Consider the following 8,754-nt stretch of genomic DNA (forward strand, 5'->3'; position numbering starts at 1 on the left):
CTACATCTATTCTACTCTATTTTAATATTATTCTATACTATTCTCTACTTCTATTTTAATACTATTCTATTCTATTCTATTCTATTCTATTCTATTCTATTCTATTCTATTCTACATTCTGTTCTATTTCTATTCCTAGTCCTTGACTTATGACCGCAGCTGAGCCCAAAATTTCTCTTGCTATGCAAAACATGGCAAAGTTAGGCACACGGTTGTTAAGTGAATCCGGCTTGCCCACTGGCTTGGCTTGTCAGAAGGAGGCACATTTCACACTTGCAGCACCCCCGTGGTTGGACGCGTGGCCACTGGTTCATATTTATGATGGTCGCAGTGTCCTGGGGCCACGTGATCCCCTTTTGCGACCTTACGGCCAGCAAAGTCAGTGTGGACCATGTCGCTAACTTCACTACTGTGCCAAGAAAAGTCGTACAATGGAGCAAAACTCACTTAACAAATGTTTCATTTAGCAACATAAATTTAGGGCTCAGTTGTGGCCGTAACTTGAGGACTGCCTGTGTTCTGAGATGGAAGTTTACGGTTACTGCAAAGGGAAGAGGCCTTAGGAGGCGACGCAGGGCTGCTGGCTGTGTTGGAGGGGGTGAGCCAGGCTGATAAGGGCAGCCAGTCCCTGGCATCGCCCACTTAGAGCACCAGGCCCAGGTCTGCAAGCGCCTGACAAGCCCCAGAGGGCCTGGGGGAGGGGGAGCCAGGCAGCGAGCCCTTCCCCGAGCGAGCCTTGCCCCCAGAGGGGCAGGCCGAGATACCAGGGACAGAGCCCCGGGGTGGGGGGTGGTTTCTTGCTATGGCATCCCCATCCGGTTCTGCCGCTCTGCCCGGATGCTGGGGGCGGGGGGGCGGGGGGGAGTAGGGAAGGCAGAGGAAAGAGGGCCAGCCCACCCTCCTCAGCCTCCTGCCAGCAAGCCCCACAGAACTCGGCTGGAGCAGCTGAGTGAAGTGGGCCCCTGCAGATGTTCCGGCCCCGGACCGGGGTGAGACTAGACGACCTCCGAGGTCCCTTCTGCAGCTCGGGGGGAATTATCAGAGGGAGCCGAAAGCGGGAAGCAGTCAGGCGAGGTCCGCGGCGAGCCCGACGCAGGCCCGGAGGCTTCTCCTGGGCAGCAAGAGAACCGGGGCCGGGTCTGTCTCGCCGCCTCTCCCGGTCCTTTCGCCCCTTCCCGGCCCGAGCAGCGCAACCGTCGCCCCGCCTGGACCCCCCGCGGCCCCCTGCAAGCCCCACCGGAGCACGCGAGACCCCCGCTCGGCCGAAGGAGGAGTCCGGAGGCCCCAGGGCGATCTCCGCGTGGTCCCCTCTTCTCGCCGGAGGAGCCCGAACGTGAGCGCGGCCAAGGCAGAGACCCCCGAAGCGCCCCTCCCCCCGCCCCAAAGCTCCGCCCACCGCCGAGGGCCCCTCCCCGCGGTCTTCCGCCCACCCCCCCCTCCCACGGGCGCCCCGGGCGGGGGGGGCCCTCCCCGTGGAAAGCGCGGCTGGGCGGCGCGAGGGGCGTGGCCTCGCGGGAGGAGCAGGAGGAGGAGCCGCGCGGGCGGCTCTCGGCCACGCCCCTCTCCCCCGCGCGGCGGCGGGCCGCCTCCCGATTGGCCGAGCGGGCGCGCGCCAGGTTTTAACGGCCGCCGGCCCCGCGAGCTCCGCTTCCGCCATGGCGCCCGGCAAGAAGAGGGCGACGGCCCGGGGCGCCCCGAAGACCTCGGCCCGGGACAAGCGGATAGACGCCTTCCTGAAGGACTTCGACCGCGAGGGTGAGGCGGGGGGCCGGGGCCGGGGCCGGGGGGGCGGGAGGGGGGCCGGCGTGAGCGGGGCGCCTGTCTTGCAGTGAAGGCCCGGGTGGCGCGGGTGCGGGCGGAGGGCGAGAGCCTGAAGAAGGAAGTGGAGGACATGTTCAACATGGAGCTGCTGCGGCTGCCGGTGGCGGTGCGCGAGATGAACTGGCTGGACTTTTACGGTAGGTCCACGACCCCCCCCCCTCCCCCGCCCCCGCCCTTAAGCGCGCCCCCCGCCCGCCGGCTGACCCTCCCCCCTTCTCCCTCCCTCTTGCAGCCCTGGGAGACGACGAGCAGGCCCTGGAGAAGATGGCCTCGGTCAGTGAGTAGCCCGGGGGAGGGCTGGGGGGGCCGAGTCGGGCCGCCTCCCCCCCCCGGCCTCCCGCCAGCTGCCCGGCCTCCTTGCCTCCCCGCAGAACGAGGTGGACATCGCGGAGATCAACGAGCTGGCCTCCCGGGCCGTCCAGACGCCCTTCCGGGTCGCCAAGAAAGGTCAGCGGGCGGGGGAGGGAGGGAGGGAGAAGGGCCCGCCTGATGCTCTCGCGGCCTCCCCCCCCCGCCGCGAAGAGGAAGCGTGGGACCCCGAAGCCCAGGCTCTCTGCAGCAGGTGGGGGGGGGGGTTGCCCAGGAGGAAACATGGTGACCACACCCCCCCCCCCCCAGATACACCTGGCCCTCAGGTTTACAGGCTTCAGGGAAGGGGGAGAAAAATCATCTGCATCCCTGCAGGATGTGACCTCTTCTGCCTTTTTCCAACCAACACAGCAGTCCTGGACTTGCAGCGGATCACTTAGCGACCCTTCCGTGTTACAAGAGCACTGAAAAAAATGCTCTTTTTTCCTCGCTTATGACCGCTGCAGCTTCCCCGTGGTCACGTGATTGACATTCACAGGCTTGACTCGTACTCGTGGCGTTTGCGGCGTCCTGGGGGGCTCACGTGATCCCCTTTCATGACCTGACGGGGAGCCAGATTCGCTTAACGACCGTGTTACCGGCTTGACAACTGCGGCGACTCACTTAACAACTGGCAAGAAAGGACATAAAATGGGGCCAAACTCACTTAACAATTTTCAAACATCGGCATTTGTGATTAACAAACTTCACTTTGCTTCCCCTCCTTCCACTCTTAACGATACTCGGGAAAGAGTTCCGGGAAGCCTTGGCTTAGAACCACAACTGAGCCCAGACAGTTGCCCCACTTTACGACTCTTCTTGCCACAACCGTTAAGGGGATCCCTGCAGTTGTTAGCAACATGGTCTCCAGGTGGTCGCAAAAGGGCATCACGTGGTCCCACCTGGATGCTGCAATCGTCATAAATAGGAATCTGTTGCCAAGCATCCAGATTTTGATCGCGTGACCCTGGGGATGCTGCAACGGTCATAAGAGTGAAAAACGGCCGCTAGTCCCTTTCTTCCAGTGCTGTTGAACTTCAAATGGTCGCCCTATAAACGGTTGTAAGCCGAGGACCGCTTGCTTTGTCTTAATAAAAAGAAAACCGATCGCTCATGTTGCCCTGGATCACGGGTAGGCAACCTTGGCTCTTTTATGACTGGTGGACTTCAACTCCCAGAATTCCTCAGCCAGCAGGGGGGAAACTTTGGCCCCTTCATGACTCGTGGACTTCAACTCCCAGAATTCCTCAGCCAGCGTGGTGGGCTCAGCTTGGAAACTTCCCCCTTTCCCCTCAGCATGGCTGGCTCAGGAATTCTGGGAGTTGAAGTCCACCAGTCGTAAAAGAGCCAAGGTTGCCTACCCCTGCCCTAGAAGCTGTGATGGAGCCAGCTGAGAAGCGAGCATTTCCCAGCTGCCCCCACCAGCCCACCTGTCTCGCCCCCTTCCTCCAAGAGTTTGTGTTCCCCTCCCCCCCCATAGCCAAGCAGGACATTGAGACCATCGACGAAGAAATGGAGACGTCTCTGCTGCCTGCCGTCAAGAAGTCCAGGCAGGAGGACCAGGCTGATCCGGACGTGGCACACCAGAAGGCAGGGAAGGTACAAGTTCGCGGCTCCCCTCCGGACCCCTGCCTGCCGAGCGCTTTCTCTGTCTTAAGGAAGCAGGCAGCCCTCGGGGGGGGGGCTGCACCCGAAGCCCAGAAGGTTCTGTCTGAGAACGAGTCTTTCTCTGCCAAGTCCCAGCAATAGGACGTTAATGGGTAACAAGACAGCAGAAGGATGAAAAATGAACGGTTGCAGGATTGGGGTATGGCTATTCTAGAAAAGAGAAGGACCAGGGGGGACACGATAGCAGCCTTCCAGTATCTCAGGGGCTGCCCCAAAGAAGAGGGAGTCAAGCTATTCCCCAAAGCGCCCGAAGAAGGCAGGACAAGAAGCAACGGAGGGAAACTAACCAAAGAGAGGAGCAACCTGGCACTAAGGAGGGATTTCCCTGACAGTTAGAACAATTTATTTATTTATTTATTTATTTTATTACATTTATATACCACCCTTTCCCAGAGGACTCAGGGCGGTTTACAGGGTAATTAAAAACCAAAAATACAAAAGTTAAAAACCAAGTTTAAAAAAGATTAAATTTATCCCTGTATAAATAAAACCCCAATTAAAATAAATTAATCCTCAGCCTGGGCCCTAGAGCTCGAAGAGCCAGGTCTTCAGGCCCCGGCGGAATGAGCGGAGGTCGAGGGCAGTCCTTAGCTCCACTGGCAGCTGGTTCCAAAGGGCAGGCGCCCCCACTGAGAAAGCCCTATCCCTGGGTGTTACCCGCCGGCAATCTCTTACCGGTGGCACCCTGAGAAGACCCTCCCTGTGGGAGCGCACTGGACGAAGGGAACTTGATGCCGGCAGCAGGTGTTCCCTCAGATATCCCGGACCCAAGCCATGTAGGGCTTTATAGGTCATCACCAGCACCTTGAATTTCACCCGGAGGGCAACCGGAAGCCAATGCAGCTCGCGGAGTAGAGGTGTTACATGGGAGTATCGGGAGACCCCCATCACAACTCGTGCAGCCGCATTCTGCACCAGTTGAAGCCTCCGAGTGGTCCTCAAGGGCAGCCCCATGTAGAGAGCGTTGCAGTAGTCCAAACGGGAGGTCACGAGCGCATGAGTGACTGCGTAGGGCATCTCGGTCCAATTAGCCAGTGGAACAACCTGCCTCCAGAAGTTGTGGGTTTTCGAGAATTGCTTGGACAACCACTTGTCTGAAATGGTATGGATGGTGTCTCCTGCCTGAGCAGGGGGCTGGACTAGAGGACCTCCCGCTCTATTCCGAATGAATGAACTGGGCGGGCGGGCGGATGGACCGGTGACCTACGGCCTCCAAAGAGGTTGGGGCTTGGCACAGCAAAGGGCCTGTGGCCGAAGGCGGGCAGAGTCACACCCCCTTCTGCCTTCCAGGCGCAGACCTCAAGCAAAGGGCCTCCGAATTCCAAGAGGACCCGGCCCCCTTCAACCCGATCCAAGCATTTCTCTAAAAGGTAACGGGCAGCCAGCAACCCAGCTGGGGAATCCACAGAACGACCCTGAGCTAAAAATACTCTCCTCTGTCGGAGACTGAAGCAGGTTGAAGCAAGCCCTGCGAACGGAGGTGAAGGAGACGCCGGGTGGGTTGTCCTTCAGGGAGACCCCTGAGGGGGGACACCACGGCAGTCTGGAAACTCCTCCAGAGGAGCTGCTTGGAGGGAGATCTGGGGGTCCTGGAAGACCACAGGGGTGCAGTGTGCTGCAGCTGCCTAAAAAGCCAGCGCGCTCCTGGGCTGCGTGAGAGAGAGGAATAGGGGAAGGGCTACTGCTGCTTTACACTGCCCTGGTAAGACTCCCCCCCCCCCCCGAGATGGGGTGCTGGTCTCCACAACACGAAAAGGCTGAGGAGCTGGCGAGAGGGCAGGGCAGGACAAGGGAGGTGGGGAGGGCCTCGGAGGCGAAATCCCAGGAAAAGGAACTCCAGGCTCAAAGGAGGGGACGCGATAGCAGGAAGGGGCGAGGGAGCTTGTAAGGCCTGGGAAGCTGAAGGCATATGGACTTCAACTCCCAGAGTTCCCCAGCCAGCCACCACAACTGCAGCAGTTCCGGTGGCCACGCTTGGACACCCAGAGACCCAGGCTGGGATCGGAGAGGAATTTCCGGACTCTGGAGCCCTTGTGCAAGGGAGCAGCGCCTCCTCCATCCCTGGAGGTTTTCCAGAAGAGTTTGGGCAGGCATTTCTCTGCAGTGGGCAGAGCAGAGTCGGGAGAGAAGACCCCCCCCACCGCCCCCCAAGGTGCCTCCCGGCACTAAGATGCCTGCCGTGGTCTCTTTTCTTCCAGAGGGGAGGACGAAATTTGTCATTTAAATCACAGGAGTCCCGTTCATGAGACTAGCGGTCTAGGGAGGTGGGGGGCTTATCTTCCCTGGCTTGTCCCTCGAGGTGCCGTAATTGGAATGGCGTGCTGAGCAAGGGGGTGGTCTTGATGCCCTCAAGGTCCCTTCAGGCCAGGAATTCCAGTCTAGAGCTCTGGCCGCCGGCTTGAAGTCCCAAATGGGCCACTGACGGCTGCTGCTGTGGTATTTTAGCAGGCTCACCAAAGTGAACCCCGTCACTCCGGCCGGCCAAGGGAACCCCACAAAAGCTGCCACTCCTCTGCTCACACCTGCTGGGAAGTTTGACTCCAGGTGAGCCCCTCTGCAGGCAGGCCTCTCGGGTGGCCTCCGGTGCAGGGCTGGGGGAAGCTCTGGGGAGGGCTGGCCGCCTGACCGACCACCTGTCGGCTTCTGCCCGCAGCGTTTTCAAGACGCCCGGCCTGCGGGCCCCTGCCGCCCACGAGCGGGTCTTCAGCATCTCGGCGAACGGCAGCCCCCTGGCAGACAGGAGCGAGGTCTTCCTCACGGTGCCCCTGGGCGGAGGAGAGGTAAGGGTCTGCGGGCGCTTGCGGGGGGGGAGGGGGCAGCGTGGAAGCCACCTTTGCCCTCTCGCCTCTCTCCAGGACAGGGGCTTCTCTTTCTCAACACAGAGGTGGCAGCTTCAAGTGGGCACGGGCCGGGGGTCCTTGTGGCTCCTGCATTCATTGTGGGGGGGGGGTTGGTGGGCTTGTTTCACCCCCAGGAAAGCCTGGGTCCCACTCCAGACTAACGGCCCTTTCTCCTCTGCACAGAACATGCGGATCAGGGCCAGCGAGCTCTCAGAGAAGGACCTGAGAGGGCTGAACGCCCAGGCCCTGGGCAGCGTGAAGAAGCTGTCGGTGGGTCTGGCTCTTTCTCCGTTCTTCCTGGGGGGCCGGCGGCCTCCCCCTGTCTGGGCTCCTTGGAGCCTGGTCCGGGTCGACCAGCCTTCCCGAATGCCGGGGGTCCCCCTGGAGAGACAGTTGGCCTCCCCATGCCCAAGCACCCCCTGACTCCGGACAGCCAGCCCTCCTGCAGAGGCAAAAACCTCCACGAAGCCATGAAATAACAGCACAAAATAAAAGGGGGCAGGCAAGGCCACCAGCTCGGCCACAGGGACCGGCAGGGCTGGGGCCGGCTCCACTTCGGGGGCCCCGGAGAGGCTGGGAAGGAATCGGGTGCGAGGCAGAGGCGGAGCCTGCTGGGCTAGAAAAGGCCTCTGCGGGTTGGCAGGTGGGGGGCAGCTCTGCTGGGGGGGGGAAGGGGAGGAGGCCTTTGCTGGGACGTCTCCTCCCTGAGTGGGCCCAGGCTGCGTCCCCCCCCCCTGCACAGCTTTCCATCCTGAGCGGGGGTGGGGGAGCTCTCCATCCTGGCCCCTCCCGGGAGGAGTCAGAAGGCAGGGGGAGAGCTCCTTTCAGCCCTGTGGGGGGGGGAGGGGAGGCCGTCTGGGGCATTTCCTCTGGGGGGGGTCCCTTCTGACCACCGGCCTCGGTTCCTCTCCTTCCAGAGTCAACTGTCGCACCTCTGCAGCCGAGTGGGCAGCCATAAGTGATGGCGCCTTCGGCCAGCCAGTTCAGCTGCTCCAGTTCTGGGCCGGGAGAGGGAAGACCCGGGACACGGACGTCCTCCGGAGGCTGCGGGAGGTGGGGGGGCAGGAGCCCCACCTCCCAGGGTTCCCGTGTACTTTGGTGTCCTGCAGAATCTCTCTCCGTGTTGCTCTCTCTGGGGCGCCCCCCCCATTTCCCGGGGCGTACATTGTGTCTGGGGCAGGGAAGGCAAGCAGTTTCCTTGCTGGTCCTGCCTCTCCCCAGTTCCTTCTCACCGTGCCAGATCTGCCGCCGGCTGGCCGGAGCTGCTCTCCGTTATCCAGGGTTGTCCTGGCCGCTGCCAGGAGGCTGACCGGCCTCGCCCTTTTGCGCCCAAAGGGCTGCTCCTGCTGTGCCACCCACCGGACGCCAGTCTCCCTCCTCTGGCGGCCTCGGGTCCCCCAGCCGGCCCCAGGGCGCCTCCCGCTCACCTCGCTTGCCGCTGTGTGGCCCCGGGGAGAGCCAGCCTCGGCCCTTCACAGCCTGGGGGGTGGGTGGGTGGGGTGAGCAGAACCCCCCTGGACGAATGCCGGCTGCTTTCCTCCACCCAGGGAATCTTTCCTTCCTTTCCAAGCCTTTTTGTTGTGGCTTTGTGTTTACCCTCTTCCATTAGGCACAATGGCGCCATTTCCTTAACAGTTTTGCATTTAATAATAATAAAGTTTGTTGTCTTCTTCAAGGTCCGCATGGCTTCTTGGGACGTCCCCTCCCGCCCCTCCCCACCTCAGCCCATTCCATCCCTGCCCCAGAACGGGGGTGTGTGCTACTTCTGCCCCCCTCCCCAGTGCCAGGGCGGAAGACCAACCTCCTGGAAAGCTGTGGTTGTGGGGTTGAAGGAGGCCTCTTATTTTTCCAAGAACTGCACAAGGCTTGCTTTTGGGGAGCTGGCGATAGACCGACACATCGGCCAGATTTTTACAGGTGGTCCTTGGCTTACAACCACAATGGAGCCCCAGATTTCTGTTGCTAAATGAGATAGTTGCTAAGTGAGTTTTGCCCCATTTTACGATCTTCCTTGCCACCGTTGTTAAGTGAATCGCTGAATTAGTAATGTGGTTGTTTCAAGCCGAAGGCAGAACTA

At 60.8% G+C, this 8,754-nt stretch overlaps 1 protein-coding gene across 1 annotated transcript; it reads left to right on the forward strand.

Annotated features, from left to right (window-relative positions):
- The first annotated feature begins 846 nt into the window (after positions 1 to 846).
- LOC308667564 (borealin-like) lies at positions 847 to 8,352 on the forward strand. The gene is made up of 10 exons (XM_081326866.1): positions 847 to 1,755; positions 1,830 to 1,958; positions 2,054 to 2,094; positions 2,193 to 2,268; positions 3,650 to 3,768; positions 5,128 to 5,207; positions 6,283 to 6,381; positions 6,491 to 6,617; positions 6,861 to 6,947; positions 7,595 to 8,352. Exons 1-10 carry the CDS (start codon positions 1,656 to 1,658, stop codon positions 7,637 to 7,639), a joined length of 903 nt encoding a protein of 300 aa, XP_081182992.1. The 5' UTR covers positions 847 to 1,655; the 3' UTR covers positions 7,640 to 8,352.
- Positions 8,353 to 8,754: the final 402 nt, after the last annotated feature.

Source organism: Vipera berus (assembly GCF_964194415.1).
Source record: "Vipera berus genome assembly, chromosome: 4".
NCBI classification, from domain to species: Eukaryota; Metazoa; Chordata; class Lepidosauria; order Squamata; family Viperidae; genus Vipera; species Vipera berus.